The 25,036-nt window shown below is 37.1% G+C and overlaps 1 protein-coding gene across 1 annotated transcript; it reads left to right on the top strand.

Annotated features, from left to right (window-relative positions):
• Positions 1 to 9,984: 9,984 nt before the first annotated feature.
• Positions 9,985 to 24,251, top strand: LOC121436434 (killer cell lectin-like receptor 2). The gene is made up of 6 exons (XM_041636319.1): positions 9,985 to 10,096; positions 11,674 to 11,760; positions 12,677 to 12,901; positions 15,416 to 15,555; positions 21,759 to 21,862; positions 24,092 to 24,251. The coding sequence occupies exons 1-6, from the start codon at positions 9,985 to 9,987 to the stop codon at positions 24,249 to 24,251; spliced, it is 828 nt and encodes a 275-aa protein (XP_041492253.1).
• The last annotated feature ends 785 nt before the right edge of the window (positions 24,252 to 25,036 follow it).

The following is a 25,036-nucleotide window of genomic DNA, read 5'->3' as shown; positions in this document are numbered from 1 at the left end:
GGGTACAACATAGACTGCATAATAGGTTTGAGGTAGTTTAGGGCTACAGAGTGAGACTTCTCATGAATAATAATAATAATTTTGATGGTAATAATAAAACTAAACTTAATAAATATATGCTAGAGACAAGCATTTTCTTTTTCAGCATCATACTAAAACTATAAAGCTTAAGAAATTTAGTATTTACCAAGTAATGTGATCTATTCCATAACTCATATTGATATTTGTCAGTTTTCTACATCACATCACTGTCAATATTTCCTCATGTTCGCTATCATCAATACTTACACTTGTAATATCCTTTAGATATAAAGTTGTTATTGAGTTGTGATGTCTGGTTTTGACCTTGACATTAAAAAATATCAAAATTTATCTTGTAGTATATATGTAACAAAATGCATCCAGTCTAAGTCATGTGAAATGTGAATTTTACAAACTATGTACAGCTCTTTAAAAACAATTGTGTAGACTCATTGTATGTCAACTTGACACAAGTTAGATAGATCTGGGGGGGGGGGAACCTCACTTGAGAAAGTGCCTCAAAAAGATCTAGCTCTATGCAAGCCTGTAGGGAATTTTCTGGATTAGTGATTGATGGGAGGATCCCACCAGGCTGTGAGTGATTTTGTCCTGGGATTAGTGTTCCTGAATTCCATAAGAAAGGAAGCTGAGAAAACTATTGGGAGCTTCCAGTAACTGGCATTCCTACATGATCTCTGCGTCAGCATCTGCCTCCTGGTAGAAAACCTAAGTGAACAATAAAAACTTAACGGGAAAATTACTTTTACCACCCAAAGTTCTTTTGTAATCCTTGGCCTCCCCACCTATGCTCAGGTAAGTAGGTATATGCACTCTTGTACTGTAAATTAAGTAGGCATTCCATAGTTTCATAAACTAAGTAAAAATTTGTGATTGGCTCCATATTTTTTGCATCTTTAGTTGTTATTATTATTATTACTTATCTAACTCAATGTTATTTCATGGGTTAGTGATTCATTGTTTTCGTTACTAAACACTTTCGATTACTCAAATTTTCTGCAATATTTTGTCATTCACACGTTCATACACGGTGTGTTTCTAAGTTTTAAGCATTATTAATGAACTTCTTATGCTAATTTTTGCTAGTCACTGTGTAAATATATATTTAATTCTTTTTGGTAATCATCTAGAACTCTGATATAGAATCCTTGTGTTAAGTAAAATTTCAATTAACAAGGGACTTTCAGAATGTTTCACATGGCTTACATTATGTTATTTTCTCTGCAACATGGGAGAGTACCCTTTGTCCCTTGTCTCCTTCTCTGAAATAAATTCTAAACATTAATTGAGGCCCATCATCCAGGACTGCTGAATCTAACTGAATCCAAATCATGTGGCATTGCTTTGATGCTAGAAGACCATGTCTTTATCATCTCCCATATGTTACAACAGCTTTCTTAACTTCATTTAGATCAACCATTCCTATAGGTATCCATCTACCTTCTTTGGATTGTTTTAGTCCTTTAGAACTTGATGTTTTTTGAGAGTAGTTTACAGGGTAGGAAGCTAAAACCCTGGGTAAGTCATCTCTGACAGCTACTGGCGATGTTGAATCCTGTCCTTACGCCTTCTTTCCCAGTTCATCAGCTTCAATAATTTCCTCAATTATTTCAAATCTTTTTACTATTGTCTTTTGTAAAGCCTGAATTTCCTGGCCTATATATATTTCTAGTAATTTCATTGAGGCACCTAGTCTCTGGTCCTTATTCTGCACATGTGAATTCTAAGGTCTGAAGTTTCTCCTTTAAAGATAACATCTCATTTTTGGACATTATTTGAACAGTGTGTATATTGATTTGCTGAAGAGATACTCTATCTGCTAACTTATCATAACTTTTTAACAAATTTTGATAATCAAATTCAACAGTGTGAATTCTTTCAGATAAGTTCTTAGTACCCTTAGATATGGATTCAATTTTGTCTGTCAAATTAGTGTTAGCCTTTTGAATGGCATTAATTTTTTCAGGTAACTTTTGATTTTCAATGGTCTTAATTCTGTCAACTAGTTGTTCATTATTAATCTGTAAATACTGGATCATTCCTCAAAGTGCCATATTCTTCATTCATTCATATGAAGGAAAAACCTGAGTCCCAATATCCAATAAATTGAAGTATCACCATAATCATATCAGCCTTGCATAATAAAATCCATAGTATTAGCAAAAAAGGTACTAAAAGTTTGAATATTAATGTAGCCTGACATATTGATTTATTAATTACCCGTTGTGTGATCCTTTAAACTGCAATCTTTATTGTCCAGCAGATGTGTGTGCAGAGTCACGGTGGTGACAGGAATGATCCTGAGCTGCTTTAGTTTCTGAGCCACTTTAGTTTCCCACCTTGGTCCTGGTTAAATACTGGGAAATATGCTTTGCTCGACAAATTAAAAGCAATGAAATCAATTCCATACATGGAACAAGAAACCTAGATCACATGGGTAGGGAGCAGAAACCAAAAGTTGCACAAGTCACCAAGCGACAAGGAACCATGCGAGAAAACCATGCCAGGGAACGTGACAGTTGTGCTTGTGCTTGGGAAATTTCCAAGTTGCCACACACAGTAAACGCCACTGTGGCTGGAGTTCTACAAAAATCTGCTTAGGTAAAAGCAAACCAAGTGGGCAGGGCTGGGAGACTGTCTGGGCCATGGACTGGCTAGGCCTGTAGGTGTAGAGTCTAAATCCACATGGGTGCCAGATGAAGAAGGATACTTAGACGAAATCCCACACTAGGTCAGAACTGAGAACTAGACAGTTATTTATTTAGGGGTAGACTCACAAATCAGAATCCTCTGCTGGAACTCAGATCAGAAACTGTATCCCACAGCTAGAAAAGAGGCAGGATGCATTTTCTACATTGGCATAAATCTTATAAGAAGGCACACTCTAGTGTTTGGGTAACTACTTTCTGTAGGACTTCCTATATCATGTTAATTTAAACTGTAAGAGCTAGTTAATAACAAGACTGAGCTAAAAGACCAAATATTTTAAAATTAATATAAGCTTGTCTGTGATTCTTTGAGACGGAATGGCTGTGGGACAAGGAGGGACAGAAGCTTCTGTTTATACATTATAATCTTGTAACAATTGTGAACAGTGCCATCCTATCTACCTAATAACTATTTGCTGATTATTTTTTCACTTAAGTGATACCACTAGAGTTTATATTATTTATTTATTTACTGTTTAATGCTGATTTAGTCAGGTATTCAGACAGCTGGTGGCTTTGTTCATTGCAGGTCTTTGTTTAGTACCCTGTTTGCCGTGACCAATGTTGGTGCTGCACTCAATGGCTCACCTTGTATCACAGAACTCATAAGTTGGAGGAAGGAGGATCAAGAGTCAAGGCCTGTTTCAGCTACATAGTCATTTCTGGGTCAACCTGAACTGAATCAGCCTACTCACCAGAAGCAAACAAAAACCATTAAAAGGAAGAGTGCTTTGAGGAGGATAAGCTGAATGTTCTGACTTCAGAGATAATGTGGGATTGCCCTCTGTATGCTATGAATACCACTGGTTAATGAAGAAGCAGTTTTAAGGCTGTGATAGGGTAGAGCAGAGCTAGGAGAGGAAAACTAAAAGTAAACTACAGTGGAGTCAAGAGAAGCCATGTAAACCCACCACAGACAGATGCTGGAACTTCACCTGATAAGCCACAGCCTCATGGCAATACACAGATTAATGGAGATGGGTTAGCCAGAAGTATGCTTAATCTATTGGCCAAAGAGTATTGCAAATAATATGCTTTCTGTGTGATTATTTTGTGGCTGAAGAGCCAGGAAGAAACAAGTGGTCTCATACAACACACAGAGGATGCAGTGGAGTTAAAGAGCTATTTATAGTCTCTCCACTGAACTATGATATGGTGAGAGGACAGGGACAAAAGAGAAAAAAATACTTATGGATTGGTGTTTAACTGTGTTTTCCTTAAGTAAATTTTATCCTTGGGTTTTGAAGGGCCCAGATATCTGTCTGAATCCTCCAACCCATTCTGAGTTCCCGAAGCATCTCTCATCTCCCCACTCTCAATGTTTGTGGCCCAGCAAGGACTATGTGAGTAGGAAAGATAATCACATCTGTAATTGTAGATAACAGGACACATGGGGTGGTTACTGACACAGGAAATCTCAAAATAGTCCCTTTTTTGTTTTTTATAAGCTGTGAAGTTTACCATAATTCAGTATTGTGAAAAGGCTACCTTAAGACAAATACTAAGAGGCATGAAGCTGATCAGGACCATGAAGTCTTCCTGGTGAAGACAGTGATTAAGTTTATCCTTCCTATGGGAATGTGGCTACTGCAGGTGTCCCTTCACCTCAGCCTGGGACAGGACGAACAGCTTTAAACTGTAAAATAATGATGCCACTGAGGTCTGAGGATCCAACTAGAAAGTTTGAATGTCTAACTAGGATTGAGTCTGTGTCAACATAAAGGAACAGACAGTTGTGCTTTCTCAAATAAAGGCATTTACATCAAGCAAAGCAGAAATATGTGAGGGGTTTTTAGGCACAAAAATGAATTTAGAATACAAAATTCAAGGAAACCAAGCCTTTCTTCAAGTTTCTGATTATCTATTTTATTAATTTGCTGAGATGAATTTTGATATTTCATATTTTGTTCTGGACTTTAACCAAAGAACCTCAGTGGAAATGTCTATCAGTTATGTCTGATGTGATATTATCTACTAATGCAAATTGTGCTTACTAACACTTTACTTTTTTTTTCTTTTTTTTTTTTTTTTTTTTTGGATTTTTCGAGACAGGGTTTCTCCTTAACTTTTTGGTTCCTGTCCTGGAACTAGCTCTTGTAGACCAGGCTGGCCTCGAACTCACAGAGATCCGCCTGCCTCGGCCTCCCGAGTGCTGGGATTAAAGGCGTGTGCCACCACCGCCCGGCAACACATTGCTTTTTTTTTCCTAGAAATTCAGAGCTTAGTTGTCCATAACTCAGAGGTAACTGCAGCTCTTTGACTTAGCCTCCTCCTGTCTATGTCCACAATCAAAAAATTGCCCACTCTGTGTTCAGTTATTGTTAGCTGACTCCTTCATCAAGTACACTGGTAGGCATCTCCTATTCATGCTTTAGTCATTATAAGGAACAAAACAGATGTGATGTTCTTGCTCATAGCCTTTGCCTGATGTTAGAGGAGGCATACAAGATGTAGAAAACATAAAAAAAAAAAAACCATGCCCTGCATGTGGTTAGTCCCAGTGGTAGGTATGACGACATCTCAGCAGAGATAAGGATGGACAATGACTCAGCAGCATTAATATTTCTATGGGAGTGTGACAAAAAATGCCTGGATCTGATGACAACAACATGGATTTCCTAGAGTAGCAGTGGATCTTTCAGTTCCTCTCTTGGGCTCATCTGCCATCCCCATCCTGTTCTTCCAAACACCTTCACTCTATGACAAGTCAGGTAGAAAACCTAGACCATACTGTGGCTTAGAGAAGTTTCTGTAGGCTAGGAAATGTAAAAAATGTTCTTTTGAAATCTAAGTGCCTCTGTCTGTATTCCTGATGGCCATTATTCCAACCCTAGAGACTAGATGACACACTCTCTAGATAACCATGTGAAAAAACAGGTTTGAAGATTAAGCATTTTGCTCAAATTTATGTGGTAAGGAACAACTGGAATTTGGGACTTTAAATCTAATGTTTCATGATGAATGAAAGCCTACTATCCATTACAGGTTATGATTAAAATTTTATTTGTGAAGCTGATGTGGTGGCTCACACCTTTAATCCCAACACATTTAAAGCAGAGGCAGGCAATCACCATGATTTTGAAGACAGCCAGTTCTACATAGCAAATTTCAGGCCATCCAGGAGTACACAGTGAGACTCAGTCTCAAAGAAAACTAAACAAAAAACTATTTTTTGATCTTATTAAATAATCACAGCAAGCCCGAAAAGAAGTTGTTCTTCTCTTTTGCTGTGGTCAAGGACTTTGTAAATGATCAAATTTATCTGAAGTCAGAGTACTTGTTGGTGTTTCCACTCATGTCTCTCAAGGTAAAAACTTATGCTTGTGGAAAGCTAAGATGCAGGCCCTTCTGAGTTCACATTGGATTTATATTCTGTGTATTCTGGAAGGCTTTATTTATACATCCAGAGTTAGTTACTTTGTGTCATTAAATAAATCAGAACAGAGAAAGTTATATATCAAGGCAAATTCAGCATATATTGGTGACCACATCAGAGACTTGGTTACAGAAAGATAGAAGCTTTTCTACAGGTCATCAGATGAAGTTCCTTGCTTTCAGGTTGGTGGAGTTAGTGGTCTGCTAAGCTGATAGCATTAAAAGGATTTTTTATCTATTAGTCACAGGATGTTAGTTCTGACATAGTGGGCAAAAAAGGCTACTTAGGGGCTAAAGATAGCCTGTGATAAGGTAAATAGCCTCTAAATCTACAACGTTCCAACCTCTCTATTGCATTGTAATTTTAATCAGCATTTGTCTTTGCTGACACAGTTTCTTTCCAGAAATCATCGTTCACAAAAACACAAGCAAAACTCACATAGAAGAAAAATTCACCTTTTCTCATCTCTAAAATTATCAATTGTGAATATTTGTGTATACCAAATGGTAGACTATATAAGTTAACAAGAGGGAGTATTATATTCTATACCAGAGTTCCTTAAATGTATATCTACTTTAATTCCTTGACTTCATGCATAAAATATCTAAGTATGTTCTAAAGTATATCATATGTAGTTCTTAAACTAACAACAAACTATTATAAAACAACTTGAATGTTTAGCAGTAGATATTTCTAATTAATTTATGCCATGTACAACTGACTGATAATTGTATATTTCTTTAAAATCTTGTATATCAATGTTTATGAAATGTAGAAATATGAACTGATTATTAGAAAATATAAATAAAAAAATGGTATAAATTGGTACAGTATTATGCAGCTATAACCCCTGCACTGAAGAGACAAATCTAGAGGACTGTGAATTTGAGGTCAGACTGTGCTACATAGAATAAATATAATAACTGTCTCAATAAACAAACAAACAAACCAATTAACCAATCAAAAAACAAACAAAACAAAACATAAAAGCTTATGTCTATAGCTGAGTGATAAAGCATTTGCTGAGCTTGCTCAGTGTCTTAGATTTGATATCCCAGCACCATGAATACATCAGCCATAAAACTGCTTTGTGTGGGCTGGGCAGTGGTGACACATGCCTTTAATCCAGTACGTAGGAGGCAGAGGCAGTTGAATCTCTTTGAGTTTGAGGCGAGCCTGGTTTACAAAGAGAGTTCCAGGACTGCTAGGACAGTTACACAAAGAAAGCCTCTCTCAAAAAATCAGAAGACAAACCAAAACAAAGCATGAAACCTCCTCCATATGGAATGACATCAACATTCCCAGTAAACATTCTCTGTGATTGAAAAGCAAGAATATACAGCAAGAGTTTCTCAGTGGAGTGAATGATTTTAAAGTGAGCGCTTTAAAGGAATCTGAAAACACACCTACCTGTAATAAACATACCTTGAAAACAAGAAATGCGTTTTCTTTTCCAATAGTAACGAAAGGGAAATTTTCCAACAGCCTGTTAAAAAATTAAGAGTGGGGGAATGTCAGTCACTTCTCTCTACTACTGGTTTTTCTAAGGACACTGGTTTCACTTTCTCGCAGGTATGTTCACCTTAGCTTTCAAATATTGATTATGGACATGATTTGTAGTATCTGACATGATATGTTGGTTCTTTCCTTTTGGTCAGCATCAGCTTTCATCATGCAGTTTCCTCTTTGCAGTTTCTGTAAGGAGGAGGGGCTGACAATCATGAGCTGGAGTATCATTCAGAGGCTATTCAGTTCTGCCTTTTCTCTTGGAGCTCTGAGAGGACCTGGCCTGGGAGGAAAGTTCAACTTGTCCCTCACTTGCAGGGCTCAGTTCACTTCACCAGAATCACAGGTAACTGCTGCTTTTATTTTATTTCTATCACATGATCTTTTGTACTCTAGAGAATTTCACAAGGTTTGACTTGAGAGCGGGATTGGTTGGGAAGCCCTATTGTCTGGGTTAGATCTGGTTGACTCTGGCGGTATGTGAAAACTGGAGTTCAGCACTAGTTATTTTCTTTCTGAGTGAGAAGAGACTTCTGTGTGCTAAGAAAATAATGTGGAGGGATCTCTGGAGTTTATTACTCTTTAACTGCATCAAATATTTATATATTATTTATCTTGAAGAAGTCATAATAGGAGCCAGGTAAGATGGCTCCGTGCGTAAAATACCCTATACATGCCTGCCTGACTGCCTGAGTTATATCTTTAAAACAAACATAAAACTGGAATGAGATAATTGAATCCATTATGGGCATTAACGACTGCAGCATAATGACAAAATTTATTTTCATGTAGGCTCGTCCGGCAACATTATATACTGGAATATAACATGTGAAATTATTGTGTACATGAGATGATTTGATATTTAAACTTAAGGTTTTATTCTGCTATGCTTCTCTCTATTGGTGCCACACACCACCCTTCCAATGCCCCTTTCCACCTTCCTGGTTGCTGCAGTTACTCCAGGTTTTGTAGCATGTCTGAGGACTTTCAGACAGGACCCACAGATAGGAAAGACCTTCTGGCCTTTGTTTTCTGGGTCTGGGTTACCCCGCTCAGTAGGATCATCTCTCCTTTCTTGCATTTACCGGGTCTGATCCTGGAGATCAATGTTTAGACTGTGGTTGGGTAGAGAGGTTGGACAGCTTAGGATTGAGCATTAACCCAAAAAAATATCTATGTGTCTTGTAGCCCAAAATGTTAATCATCTTCAGGATTAATCTTTAAATACTTTTTTTTCTTCTTTTATTTATTTATATTATTTAATTAAAAATTTCACCTCCTCCCCTCCTCCCATTTCCCTCTTGCTCCCCCCATTCCCTTCCCCTCCCTCTCCAGTCCAAAGAGCAGTCGGGGTTCCCTGCCCTGTGGGAAGTCCAAGGTCCTCCCCCCTCCATCCAGAACTAGGAAGGTGAGCATCCAAACAGACTAGGCTTCCACAAAGTCATTACATGCAGTAGGATCAAAACACAGTGCCATTGTCCTTGGTTTAAATACTGTTTTTAAGGTGTTTTTTCAGAGACTCTGAGAATCATGTACAATTTAAAAAACTGTAAGAACATTTTTATACTTGTGCATTTATCAATATATGTAACTAAATTTAAAGAAAAATTTTATTTGTTTTTTATTTAAATAATAGTTTTTCTTGGATTTTACATACCAATCAGTTTCCCCTCCTTCTTCTCCCCTTTCGCATTCTACCACCACATCCACTCCTCCTCCATCTCCATTCAGAAAAGGACAGGCCTCCCATGGTCTTGCACAAAAGTTGGCTCATTTAGTTGGGGAAAGACCAAGTTCCACCCTTACGTCTTTGAGAAATGGACAGGTAACCCAGCATGGGGAACAGATTACCAAAAGCCACCTAAGTGCCAGGGAAAGGTCCTGCGCTGAAAAGCTAGGCTCACAGCTAAAAACAATTATTTATTCAGAAATCTTTGACTTTTTGTTATTTGAATTGTTAGTGTTAAAGTTTTTCAATGATTTTTTTCAGTGGTACCAATTTTTCCTAACATTTCTATATTTGTTGAATATTTGAACAAATAGGCTGTGCCAATATTACAATAACTTATTAGTATATTTTTAAATTCATTCTGTATTTTCTGATAATAATTACTGTGACTAATAGCAATATAAATGACTTTAGTGGAAATCTTCAAAGACTTCTCACCTCTAGTGGAATTCAAGGTCAGTCCCTGTTAGGATGTTTGGATTGCTATAGAAGTCAGATCCCACCCCTTCCTATCACACTGCAGCATCAGATCCAGGTATCTTCCTAATGATGGAAATTTTAACCTTTTCTTAAGAAATCACTCAAGGTCGGGTTTTAAAGCAAAGCATACTTTACTTACGATCAAGATGAGTGATGAAGAGATCACTTATGCAACTGTGAGATTTGGTAAATCTTCGGAATTGCAGACCAGAGGAAGGAAGGACGAGAATCAAGGGCCGAGACGAACTGTTCACAGAGGTAAACGTTTTAAACATTTAAATTCACTTGGATTTTATGCCTTGTAACTTTTGACATTTGAAAACAATATCCTACTGGCTTCCATTGAAAACAGTTGAGCTATACAAGAGTAGAAGGGAGGTGAGTGTGAGTAGGAAAACATCATGTACAAAACTGTTCAAAAATTAGTTAAAAAATAAAATAGTCAATTTTTAAAATAAAAAAAACAGATAAAGAGAGTGAAAAAATGCAACTCTACCTCTACTTCTAATTAGTAATTGGCGAATTAGAACAATAGGAGTCTATAAGCAAATGATTTTGAGAATCAAGTAGTGAGAAGTTAATACTTTCTGTCAAATTTGAAAAAAAAACATTAGGAGGTCTTAATTTAGTTTAGTCAAGATGAATTCTGAAACTTTTAAAAATAGCAGACAAACTGCAGTCTGAAGAAAACCAAATCTTTGAAGAGTAACAAATCTCAAAGAAATGAAATGCATGCATTAGAAGTAATACTTTCAACGTAAGGTGCTTTAACTGTCTGAAGTATTCCCAAGATCTAATGCAACGAAGCCGCAACAATAGTCCATCAGATGAGAAAGTCTCTTGGGAAAAAGGCTGCAGAGGAAGCGGAGGATAGGAAAGGGTAGTGAGGGTGGGGAAGACTAAATCATACTGCATTTAAAGAAATGTGGAAGAAAATTGAGTTTATTAATAAAAAGCGGGAGTCTTTTCTTTTCTTTCTTTCTTTCTTTCTTTCTTTCTTTCTTTCTTTTTCAAGACAGGGTTTTTCTGTAGCTTTGGAGCCTCCCCTGGAACCCACTTTGTATACCAGGCTGGCCTCGAACTCACAGAGATCCACCTGCCTCTGCCTCCCGAGTGCTGGAATTAAAGACGTGAGCCATCATTTTTTTTTTTCTGTACACAGTCTGCTCACACTGTCACAAATTGACTCCAGCTGAGAGCCTTTACTTCTTTTACCAGGTGATAATCAGATGCATGGCTATCATATTTCCAACACCTCAGATACACAAAAGTGTTCAGTATTGTCTGAAGAAGACTGGATTTAGGGGGAAAAAGAGAGAGTTAACTTTAGGATCCTTTAAGAATGAGCCTGTATACAGGTCAGCTCCAAACTGCAAAGGTTCTCTACAGTTCTCAAGAACACTGACCCTCTTTCCTTCCTCCTCATCCTCAGTTATGCTCACTTGGTGGACTGCATACTCCAATTTGGGGTCTTCTACTTGAACTATGTCTGTCCTTCCAGTGCTTTTTGAAGGATGCACTTTTGATCGTGTAGAACTGGGGGAGGAGGGGCACATGTCTTGCCATCCAGCTACTTCTAGGCTGAGAGAGGAGGACTGAGAACACAAAGCTAAAGGTGAAAAAAGCTTGGAATCCTATGAAACTTCTCAAATGTAACATCTCTACGGTAGGTAAATTTTAGGGAGAGATCTACAATTTAGAAAGCACATGTTCAGTCAGGTTGTAAGATGGACTTCTGTAAAATTTTTAGAGACCATGTTATGCAAATTTATGATTTGTAAAAGGATGCGCTCTTTTCATGGTGATAATTTCTTGCTTTGCTTTGTTTATTTAAGAGTGTTTAGCCCCCTGGTACCTCATTGCAATATCTCTGGGAATCCTTTGTTCCTTTCTGGTGGCCGTTGCAGTGTTGGTGGCATATCGTGAGTAATTGATAAATATCTTCTTTGCCTTTCTTTCTAAGTAATAACTTTAGACACTACTTATGCAGTTAACACTGTCCATTGTCCTGGCTATAATCATTGAATGTGCCATATAGTTCTGGACTTTGGATGTTTTCTTCCTGATGCTACAGTATCCTCTTCTCTTACATACCTATCTTATTAACTCTGCGACTGTTAGGAGCTGCCTCATTTTGTCTCAGTTTTGGTCATACTCCTTTTGATGACTTGGTGGCAGTTTGCCTTCTGAGGAATTTGTGATAGTCAGCCTTCTGAACTTAGGTGATTGTGAATCTTAAATAAGCATTCTGTGAGAAACAGATATGCAAAAGAAATGATGATTGTTTATTAAATTTACTCTGTGAATGTTAAGTTAAATGAAAATAACTCATTTTGTACAGAGACATTAAAGCTTGAGATTTTTGAGGTTTTGTCGAATGTTTAGAGAAACTCTCAGTCTGGGCTAAAACACATTTACATGTATGGATATTATGCCTTCCAAAGACTCCAGTAAGTATTGTATCATTTCTTAATACTTCTTCATTCACATTTTCATATTGTGTTAAGTGTTCACTGAGTATTTTACTTAGTTATTTATTTGTAAGTTTTGTGGTGTTTAAATGTGAAGTAATTGGCAGGTATGGTGCTTCCACTACAGTTTTATTAGCTGTACCAATCATTTACTTTAGACTGAAATTGCTGATAGAACTCTGCTGATATACAGAAACTGATATTTCAATCTCTATAGTCAGTTGATATGTTACTTTCTAAACCTTAAAGTACAAATGACAGTAATGACATATGTTGGTGTACAAATGAAATTTTTTTCTCTAATCTTAGATTTTAATACTTATTCCATATGATCATTTTTTGGTGTTATATCTGCTCTTATTCTTAGTTTCTCAGGATAGTGGAAACAACCATGAACTGCAGAAAACTCTAAACAGCCTCACTCAACAGTATCACACCCTGCAAAGTAACAACTCCGTAATGAAAGAAATGCTGAGAAATAAGTCTAGAGAGCTTGATGACTACAAACGTCAGAAGGAACTTGACTCCTCCAACAAAGAACGAAACAGATGCTGTGGGGAAAGTAAAGTTTTAGACTGCACACAGCTCACAGGTATGGAGGGGATCTTGAATAAAAAATTTCACTATTCTGTACTGACTCTTCTCCAGAAGATTTAAAGTCCAGTTAACCACTTTTAACACTGGTGATCTGTGGGTTATTGGTTGAGGTTTTTTTTATTTCATGTAGGGGTAAGGAACCCTGGAAATCCTAAATCCTTGTTTGGATTAGGATAATCTTATAGTATCTAAAACTCAGGGGTCTTTGGGTGCTCCTAATGCTACCAGTGCGTGGAATTATAGTTCATTGCAGCTAAGAATTCAAGTTATTTTTTTTTCCAATTTTTATTGAGAAAAGGAGAAAAAAAAAACAAGTTTCCACCTCCTCCCAGCCTCCCATTTCCCTCCCCCTCCTCCCACCCTTCTCCCCCTCCCCCCACTCCTCTCCCCCTCCCTCTCCAGTCCAAAGAGCAGTCAGGGTTCCCTGCCCTGTGGTAAGTCCTAGGTCCTCCCCTCTCCATCCATTTCTAGGAAGGTGAACATCCAAACTGGCTAGGCTCCCACAAGGCCAGCACATTACGTAGGTTCAAAACCCCGTGCCATTGTCCTTGGCACTCATTGTTCGCCATGCTCAGAGAGTCCAGTTTTATCCCATGCTTTTTCAGTCACAGTCCAGCTGGCCTTGGTGAGCTCCCAATAGATGAGCTCCACTGTCTCAGTGGGTGGGTACACCCCTCGTGGTCCTGACTTCTTTGCTCATGTTCTCCCTCCTTCTGCTCCTCATTGGGACCTTGGGAGCTCAGTCCAGTGCTCCAGTGTGGGTCTCTGTCTCTATCTCCATCCATCACCAGATGAAGGTTCTATGATGATAAGTTTAAGTCTCCAACTTTGTTCTTGTCAGAACATCAAGTTTTTAGTAAAAGTGAATTTACAAAATATTTAGGTTAAAATGGATGTAGAGCATTTAGATGGATGCAGTCACAGAAATAACAATGTGTGTGTGTGTGTGTTTTCTTCTGTCTTGTTATGAGAAAATTAGCCTGTTTATGACTAAGATATCATCCCTAAAGCTCAAATGGGAGTTTCATCAAGGCTGTTCACATTCATGCACTTCTAACAGTAACACTATTAATGACACCTAAAACATACACATATCAAGTGTTTTCAGGAATTTTTTTATTTTTCATCATGTCTGATTATCTTTAATTGATTTAATTGATCAATAATTATTAAATAATTGTTCAGGATTTAGAGTTTACAAAGAGTTTTTGTATATGAACTTACTGTGCTATGATAGTAGAGGTTGACAATTTCATTATTCAAGGATTGATAATATCTTTAAAATTGCTACATTATAAAATTTGTGGGAAGAAATGAAAAATCTCCCCCAAAATCTTTAAAGTATTCCAGACCATGAAAAACATTTTGCGTCATTTTTTTTTTGAAAAAACCTTTGTCATCTGTAAATGATAGTTTAACACAGTAATCCCTGTACTTAGGAGGCTGAGGCAGAGGGATTGTAAATTTGAGAACAGTCTATAAAGCCCAACAAATTATAGGCCAGCCTGAGCTACACAATGATACCTCTTCATAGGAAAACAAGGACTGAAAATAGAGTTTGGAAATTGAACATGGCCATCCACATCCCCTCAACAAACAAAATAATTGTATTGAGGTGGTGATGTTACACGAACTGGACACATTTCATTGTTTTCAACTTGACATGTTTGGACATATGAGCACACTGCTGAACGCATCAACATAATCAGAACAGACTATTACCTTCACAAGCTCTCTCATGTGTCTCTTATGTGTGTTAAAATATGAGTATCTAACATAGATCATAGCACAACTCTAAATGCACAGTATGTCTGAACCAGTGTGGGCACAATCTAGAATTCTGTCATGTTTGCAACAGCCTTTGAGCAGACAGTGTTTGTTCGCCACCCTCAAGCTCCTTACTACACAGCTCTGTTTCTTAGACTTGGACTGTGTTAGAACCCTCACCTGAGTTGAGTCATAAAGTTTGGTCCTGGGCCTGGCTTGTTTCATTTTGCACACCATGCTCAAGTTCATCTATGTTTGTCATAGTGTCCGTGTCTGTATTGGTGGTGTTGAGGTGTTGAGGCTTATTCTGTAGTCCCGGCAGTCTTAGAATCTACTTTATAACCAAGGCTAGTATGGTAGTCATCACTACTTAGCCTATGCTGGCCTCAAACTGCTGGCAACCCTCCTATCTCACTATCTGGAGTGCTTAGGTCATGGGCATAAACCATCATGCCCAGGCGATTTACTTCCCTTTAAAGGAAAAACAGTATTCCGTTATGTGCATCTGCTATATTTTTTGTACTGATCTATCCATATTGGACACATCAGATGTTTCCACACATTTACTGTTATAGACAGTGTTGCATAAAGCATGGGTGTACAGGAGTCTCTCTGCATTCTAGAATCTCAATTTCTGAGAGCCGTGCTATTTTTCTTAGTTATAGATACTTAATAAATGCATTTCTCTGAAGACAGTATGCCAGAAAATAACAAGTTTAATTATTCACCTCCTCTGTTGTAGGCAAAAATGTTGAAGGACACTGGTTCTGCTGCGGCATAAAATGTTATTTCATTTTGGACAATAAACACTGGAGTGGATGTAAACAGACCTGCCAGGATTACAGCTTAAAACTTTTGAAGATAGATGATGATGATGAACTGGTACTGTAGACTCTTCCATGTTTTTCTATTCTCTGGGATTTGTGTCTCTAACCCTTGGATAGTGGCATACTGAGTTCAGGCATGTTTTTGAAAGTAAAACCTTCAAGATTGTATATGGTTTGCCAGTAATGTGAGCAAAAGTGTTTAGTAGGAATCCTGGCTTAGTTCAGGACACAGGGTCTTTGACAAAGAGACTCAATATTAAGAGACAACTGTATCTTTGCAATTTCCTCCCTTTCTCAAGTATACACAAGAGAATCCCTCAAAAAATCCTGTTCTCCCTGAATAGGTTTAATGCTTTGGTATAGAATATCCAGTGACTGACATTTATTTATTTCCAGAATGCCAGCTACACCATTTCCTGGAAATTAGTACTTGCTCCTTGGAGTCCAGAAGTGAGACTGTCTGAAATGAGCAGTTAGATGACAATAGAGAAATTAACTGACTTCTGGGCCCATTTTCCAAATTGAACTTACATAAGAACTATGTAATAAATGGTTTTAACTAGTTAGTCCCATGGTGATTTTCACAGAATCTGGTCACAATATTTACTTCATAATATTCTTCATAATGTTTCAAAAAAGTTATCTATCTCTAGAAACGAGTATTTAAAAGAACAAAATGATCAAGGTCCTGACATTTTCTGTTTACATTTTTTTTTTTTTGGTTTTTCGAGACAGGGTTTCTCTGTGGTTTTGGAGCCTGTCCTGGAACTAGCTCTTGTAGACCAGGCTGGTCTCGAACTCACAGAGATCCGCCTGCCTCTGCCTCCCAAGTGCTGGGATTAAAGGCGTGCGCCACCACCGCCCGGCTCTGTTTACATTTATTACTAAAGAAATGTATCCAAATACACAGAAGATATTTTTCTGGAGAAACAGTTGAAGGATCAGCCTGAAACCTCTGTCATTTAGAACATGATGTATAATTTATATAGCAATTTATTTACAAGTTTTTAATTTATATAGCAATTTATTTACAAGTTTGAATAATTATGGTACAAAATGTGTTTTAATTTAATGTAATCACATAATTTCCCATTTGAAACATAAAATATAGATAATCTAAAAATAATATTCCAAAATATATTTAGTAATTTTGGTAATCATTCCATTGGGATGTCATATGTAAAGTACATTAAATATTCCCAAATATATTCCTCTCTCCTCATCAAGCTCTACCACAGAATAACTTCATCTCTGAAGCATGGAGTTTAAAGCATTGCTTTTCAGACAGAATTTTTCAACTTTTAAAATTTTTTTGTTTATTTTACTTCCTGTCTGCTGTTTTCCCTCCGACCTCTCCTTCCAACCTCTCCAGACATTTCCTCCTGACTTCTACCCCTAATCCTTTCCTACTCCTTTTCTGTTCAGCAAAGAGTAGGCTTCCCATGGAATCAACAAAAAATGGGCATGCCAAATTGCAGTAAGAACAAATACCCATCCCTCCGTATTAAGATTGGGAAATGTGACTCAACATAAGGAACAGAGTCTCAAAACCCAGCAATAGAGCTAAAGACAGTTTGTGCTCCCACTGTCAGATGTCCCACAAGAAGATCAAGCTATATAACTGTCCCATATGAAGAATCCAGTAAGTCTCATGCAGGCTCCCTGGTTGTCTCTTCTGACAATGTGACCTCTCATGGATAAAGGGTAGTTGATAGTGTGACTTCTTTTCTGAAGTCCTTGATCACTTTGGTTCCTCCCTCTTCTTCTCTTCAGCAGAAACTTGGTCTAAAGTTTGGCTGAGAGTCTGGGTCTCTATTTCTATCAGTAGCTGGATGAAGCCTCTCTGAAGACCATTCTTTATGAAAGCATTTAGTGCTATGAACTTTCCTCTTCTGACCACTTTCATATAAACCCATAGGTTTATATGTGGTATGCATTCATTTTCATTGAATTGTAAGAAGCCTTTAATTTCTTTATTCCTTCCTTAAACCTTGGTAACATAGTAGATGGTTGTTCAGTTTCCATGAGTTTGTAGGCATTCTATTGTTTGTGTTATTGTTCAAATCTAGCTTTAATCCAAATATGTGATGTATTTTGGAGAAGGTTCCACGAGGTGCTGACAAGAAGATATATTCTTTGTGTGGGTAAAATGTTTTATAGATATTTGTTAGGTCTATTTGGGTTACAATGTCTGTTACATCATTTATCTAGTTGTTGTCTGGATGACTTGTCAATGGATGAGAGATTGGTATTGAAGTCTCCCACTTTTGGGGTTTGATGTGTGATTTATACTTCAGCAATATTTCTTTTACAAATGAGATTGCCCTTCCATTTGGGCCACGTATATTAAAGAATAGAGATATCATCTTGGTAGATTTTTCCTTTCCTGGGTATAAAATGCTCCTTTTCATATCTTTTGACTAAATTTGGTTTGAAGTCTGTTTTGTTAGATATTGGGGTAGCTATACCACCTTGTTTCCTGGGTTCATTTGGATGGAAAAAACTTTTCCAACTCTTAACTCTGAGTCAATGTTGAAGTGTGTTTCTTGTATGTAATATATGAATGGATCCTGTATTTATGTCCATTCTGGTAGACTGTATTTTTTGAAGGATATTGATGCACATTAATGACCAGTAATTATTAATTCCTAATATTTTATTGGTGTTGGTGATGATGTGTTTGTGTATATGTACACATGTGTTTGTGTGTATGTGTGCTTCCCTTCTTTGGGTTTTGCTGTTATGGGATTATCTGTTGCCTGTGTTTTATGTGTGTAGTTTACTTCATTGGGTTGGAATTTTCTTTCAAGTACTTTTGGTAGGACTGATTTGTATATAGATATTGTTGAAATTTCACTTTGTCATGAAATAACTTGTTTTCACAATCTATGGTGATTGAGAGTTTTCCTGGGTTTAGTTGTCTGTACTGGCATCTGTAGTCTCTTAGAATCTGTATGACATCAGTCCAGATCTTTTTGGCTTTTCTCAACTTCTGTTGAGAAGTTAAGTATAATTCTGATAGGTCTGCCTTTAAATGTTACTTGGTATTTTTGACAGTATTTTATTTATCTTCTTATTCTTTTAGTAATGGGAATCAAATTCACAACCCTGCTCATGTTTGGCAAATTTGTTCAACAACGAACAATATCCAAGTGTCAAGATAATAAAAGTTTATTATAGTTGTTATTATATAACAAGAAATTTATACTTCTCTAGGTATAGTGACATATATTTCTTTTTAAAAATGTATTTATTTACTTTTAAAATGATATTTTCTCATTTTAAAAACCTATCCCAGTTCCCACTCCCTTCCCTCCCCTCCTGTTCTCCCTACCTTCCTCCCACTCCAGCCCCCATCTACTTCTCAAAGATAGCAAGGCTTTGCATGGGGAGTCAACAAAGTCTGATACCTGACTTTGAGGCAGGACCAAGGCTGTCCCCCCATACTCAGGCTGAGTTGGGTATCCCTCCGAAAAGGATGGGCTCCAAAATGCCAGCTCAAGCACTAGGGATAAAACCTGGTATCACTGCCTGTGGTCCCAGAGACTTCCCAAGCCACACAACTGTCCTCAAATTCAGGGATCCTAGTTTGGTCTCCTTTGCAGGTTCCTCTGCTATCAGTTCTAAGTTGGTGAGCTCTTACTAGCTCAGATCAACTGTTTCTGTGGCTATCCCCATCATGGTCTTGACCCCTTTGCTCATATTATTGTACTTCCTTCACTTTGATTGGTCTCCAGAAGTTAGACTCAATGAATAACTGGATATCTGCATCTGCTTCCATTAGTTGCTTGATGAAGTCTTTATGATGATAAACAAAGGTCAGTTTAGGCACCCTCTCCACTATTGCTTAACTGGGGTCATCCACGGATGCCTACAGAAGGAGAAAAGATCTTCATCAACCCAACATTGAACAGAGAACTGATCTCCAAAATATATAAAGAACTGAAGAAACTAGACAGTAAAATACCAAATAATTCAATTTAAAGATGGATTACTTATCTTAACAGAGAATTCTCAACAGAAGAATATCAAATGGCTAAAAGAGACATAAGGAAATGCTCAACATTATTAGCCATCAGGGAAATGCAAACCGAATCAATGCTGAGATAGCAATTTACAATAGTCAGAATGGCTAAGATCAAAACCACCAACGATAGCTTATTCTGGAGAGAATGGGAGTATTAACTTGTACAGACACTTCGGAAATCAGTATGGCAAAAGATGCACACTCATACTACACAGACATTTGCTCAACTGTGTTTATAGCAACATTTTTCACAATAGCCAGAACCTGGAAACAGCCTTGGTTCTCCTCAAACAAGTAATGAATACAAAATATGGTACATTTATAGAATGGAGTATTACTCAGTGGTAGAAAAAAATGACAACTTGTTTTTTACCATGCTGCTTTTAATATTGAACTTTATTTTATATGTTTAGTGCTTTATTATGTGGCGTTGGGATTTTCTTTTCTATTTCTTTCTTTCTTTCCTGCGTTTTTTGAGATAGGGTTTCTCAGTAGCTATGGAACCACTCCTGAAACTTACCCTGTAAACTAGGCTGGCCTCAAATTCACAGGTCTCTGCCTCCTGAGTTCTGGGATTAAAGGCATGTGCCACTACCACCCAGAAGGATTTTCTTATCTGATACAGTCTATTTGTATTCTGTAGTCTTCTTGTACCATCTTTCCTAACCTTTTTCTTTAGGTTAGGAAAGTTTTCTTATGTGATTTCATTAAATATAGTCTCTGGGTGTTTGAGTTGGGATTCTTCTCCTGATCCCATTCTTCATAAGTTTGTTCTTTTCAGTGTCCCAGATTTCTCGGATGTCTCATGTTAGGAGTTTTTGAGATTTAACTTTTTCTTTGACCACTGAATTTATTTCTTCTATCATAATTTCAGCATCTGAGATTCTCTCTTCCATCTCTTACATTCTGTTGACAATGCTTGCATCTTTAGTTCTTGTTCACTTACTCAGATTTTCCATTTCCAGAACTCATTTAGTTTGTCTTTTATTTTTTTCATCTTCTTCAATTTCCAGGCCTTTAATAGTTTTCTTCACCTGTGCATTTGTTTTCATGGGTTTTCTTTACATTCTTTAAGGGATTTGTTGATTTTTTTCTAATTCCTGGTTGTCTTTTCTTTGATTTCTTTAAGGAAGTTTCTCATTTCAGTTTCAAGGTCTTCTATCATCTTCATAAAGTTGTTTTCCTGCATTTCTGCTGCCTTGGAATATACAGGTTTTATTGTCATAGGATACCTAGGGTCTTGTGGTGGCCTATGTCTTGACTGTTATTGATTGTGTTCTTAAGCTGGCATTCGGTTATGAAATGATTATAGGTCTAGATACATAATTCTGTGTTTGGTTTTGTTAGATTGATGTTTTGTTCTTTAGTTTCTTTTTCTTTTTTGGTCTCCTCATCTTTTTAGTCTTTATTTCTGGTGATCAATAAGACCTTAGATCTTCCCAAGTTGGGAGCTGGCCTGTTGATTATTAAGTTGACTTTTGTTGTAGTGAGAGGGGGTTGGGTCTCTGTTCTTCTGACTTGTGTGGTTTGGTTTTCTGATTGGTGTGGTCTACACTTCAATAGTAGAATTCTGCCAGAGTTTGAGGAAAGGGCCCAGCAGTAGTGCTGGTGATGAGGTAGAAGGGAGAGGACCTCACAATGGGTCTTGAGGAACAGAATCTGTGAGGTGGTGTGGTTTCACTGGCAGGCAGGACACTCACCTGCTCTTCAGACTGGTCTGGACAGTACCTGAGTCTATGAAGTCTGCTGATGTTGGACAGAATTTGTCATTTTAATGAATTTGGTTTTAAGACAGAGGATCACATAGAATGAGCAATTCCCACATGCTCCTGTAGTCTTCTGAAATGTGCATTTGAATAATTTCATATTTTCATAATTATGTATGGAGCTGGTATGCAATGTTCATTTAGGGTCTGAATAAGGGAGATTGTAAATTCAAGGACAGCCTTGGCCACACAGTGAGACTTTCGCTGAGAAACACAGTCACAAATCATTTCACAAGTCCAGTATCTCTAGAAACCTGATTTTTTTTTTAAAAAAAATAACTTATGTAATTGATCGGTTCTGTCATAAATTAGCTACTAGTGAGAAATTACTTTAAAAATTAACTTTGAGGGACTAGAGGAAAGGACAACAGAGAACAGACATAAAAAATAGCTGAGATGTGTTATGTTGTTCTTTCTCTGAAACAGAAGGAAATTTTATCATCAGATATGTCTTTTCCCTTACAGAAATTCCTCCAGTTCAAAGTTAATCCAAACTATTACTGGATTGGATTATCGTATGATATGAAAAAAAGCAAATGGCAATGGATTGACAATGGCCAATCTAACCTGTGAGTTTCCTGAGCATTCACAACGCTAACAGTGTACATGAGTTGGGAGAATTGTGTGTGATAAAGGATGTCCTTCTGTATATGTGTTGCCTTTATTAGTTAATGAATAAAACTGTTTCGGCTAATGGCTTAGCAGGGTAAAGCTATGTGGGCAATCTGAACAGAGATAGAAAGAGATGCCATATAGCTGCTGAAGGAGTAACATCCTGTACCAGTAACCCACAGCCTTGTGGCAATACACAGATTAATAGAAATGGGTTAATTTCATAGTTAGAGCTAATCAGTAAGAAGTCTAAGGCATTGACCAAACAGTATTGTAATTAATATAAATTTCTGTGAGATTGTGTCTGGGCAGCTAATAAATGAAACCACAGTTTCTGTTTACATGTGGGCAATTCATTTCTCTCATTTCACATGGATTTCCTCATTTTCTATGGAACCCATGGGTAAGAACAAGATGCATATCACATATTTTGGTCAAGTGTTAGACGGGGAGGAGGAATGGTCTAGAAGCTGACCGATAGAGATGGAATATTGAACACACATCAGGACTGTATGTTCTATGATGTGCAGGGCAGAAAATCAAAAGCTTAAGAAGATATGAAATAACTGGATCATGCTGATAGATACAATGAGTATGAGTTTCTCAAACTTTTACTAGGCTTGTTTCTTCTGTAGTTAGTGTATATAATTATTTGTTATTTATAAATATAAGAATTTGTTAATGTGTACTTTCCATTTCAAAGTATTATAGTGTATAATGAGATTGAAGGTTATTTATTTTCAATCTAATGGAATGCTGCTCACTAATTTTCTTAGTAATATTTATTGTAAATATCATAATATACAGAATGACATTTTATCATATTCATCCCCTACTTGCCCTTCCAACCTTTTCCAGACTGTATGCTAATGTAGTCACCCCTAACTCAAGCTTTTATTATTAAGACTGTTCATTGTTATATGGTTATAGGACAATCATCTGAGCAAGCAACCCAAGCAGTAGCTACACTCCCAATAAAGAATGAGTCTTCCATTTCCAACAGCTGTCAGCTAACAATAATGATTCACTAAAGAATAAAGAGCAGCTCCCTATCTATGCTGGGATTTTAGCTGGTATAACTGTGTGTAGGTTGCATATAGGTAACCACAACTGCTGAGTTTGTGATTTCATAGTCGTGTCAAGACCAGAAGACAACATTTCACAGAGCTTTTCCATATCAGCTGGATCTTACATTTTTACACTTCCTCTTCATTGATACTACCTGAGTATTTGTGGTTGCCAGGAGGAGGTTGATGAAGGCATCGCCATAGGACTGTACACATTTTCTCTTCTCTTCAGCATTTTGAGCAATCCTGCCACTCTGTACTGCCCACTATATAAAGAAGCTTCTCTGACCAGGGTTGAAAGAAGTCCTGCTTTAGGGCATAAACGGAAACATTAGAACTGCAGTGTGACCACTTGACCTCTTAGCAATGTGACTGTAGCAGATACAAACCTAGGGCTTGTGACCTCCCCAATGTTCGGCTTTTGATTTAGTTTTTCTTATGCTGAAGATTTATCAGTTTTTCCTCACATCTCCATGGAGTTCTGTGAATTTCATTCTCTTTCAAATATTTTTGATGCACATTCTCATTAGGCTACAAGCTTAAAACTATCTGTGTTGCCCAAGCCATGACATATTGTTCTTTTGTCACATACATTATTTTTCCTTGTTCTTCAGATGTCTTTATTGAAAAAGTATCATAGGAAATCAACTTTAGTGTAAAATTCGTTTTAGTGATCCTTAAACAATTTTACTTCATGATGAAAATTTAACAGTGTAGAATAAATAAAAAGTAGGATTATGATCAAGAAATTATTTTTCTGTTTTTTATTATGTTTTTATTTTTGTGTGAGTGTATGTGCATTTGTGTGATCATGTTACAGCACATCTGTAGTTAGAGGATCGTTGAAGTAGTCATTTCTCTACTTCTACTGTGTGGTATCTCAGGGCTAAACTCTGGTAGTCTGATTTGATAGCAAAGGCTTCTATCCACTGAGTCATGTCACTGGCCCAAGATCATTTTTTATGAATTTAGAGAAAATAAAAAACCTTTAGTAAAACTTCTACAAGTGATTATATATTCTATTATTTGACCAATAAATTTTATTTTTAAAATCATTAACTATATAAATATATGCTTCAAATTGTAATAACTGTCCATTATATGGTTTTTTTTTTACAGTGATTTGACAACAGTGAAATCATTACAGGAAAGTACAGGCTGTGCATTTCTCAGTTATAAAGGAATACATCCCAATGACTGTGGTAGAAACCACCCCTGTATCTGTGAAAGGAGAATGGATAAATTCCCTCATCCAGTGTGCAGTATGGAGGAAAAGTAAAAATAGAACGTTTGTCATCTTTCTTGGTTTCATGTGATGATTTGTGACTACTTAACGATTGAGTGTCTTAACCACAAGTCTCAGTCAGCTGAGCAAACAGATTAATGGATGGGAAAGGGAAGCAATATTCTTCTGAAACCTGACTTAACACAGCAGAAGCCATCTTACTTCCTGTAAACACAACAGCTTATATGTGGAGAATGGATGCCATTTGATCCAAGCTCTGAGAAATCATTTTCTTTGTTTCCTGAATGGGATGTGAATCCAAATACAGGGCACACATGTCCTTCCCACTAAGATAATTCATTTTTATATCCCATGCTCTAGCATCACAAATAAGAACTAGGAGGAAATTGTGGGTTTCTGTTTGTTAGCTGTTTGGTTACTGCTTGTTATTTTTTGAATGTAGAATTTATTTTTTAGAAACATTTCTTTGCTGTAAAATATATTCCAAGATTTGACAAATAGTGGCTGGGATAGTTTAAGGAACTCATATACCCATCTATAGTCCTTATGTGTTCTCGTCCTCTCTCTCTCTCTCTCTCTCTCTCTCTCTCTCTCTCTCTCTCTCTGTCTGTCTCTGTCTCTGTCTCTGTCTCTCTCTCTCTCTCTTTCTCTCTCTCTCATTTGTTCATATGTTGGGATCATGTAGATGCAGTAATCTTAGTTGACGCAAACTGGATGTTATAGCTAAAACTCAGTTTCTTACAGGTATATGAGTTTGGGTACAACCTAAACTGCATAGTAGGTTTGAGGTAGTTTAGGGCTTCAGAGTGAGACTTCTC

Source organism: Microtus oregoni, unplaced genomic scaffold (genome assembly GCF_018167655.1).
Source record: "Microtus oregoni isolate MIOR12 unplaced genomic scaffold, Mior012 000002F_ref0000024, whole genome shotgun sequence".
Lineage (NCBI taxonomy): Eukaryota > Metazoa > Chordata > Mammalia > Rodentia > Cricetidae > Microtus > Microtus oregoni.
This window is presented reverse-complemented; position numbering and strand designations above follow the sequence as displayed.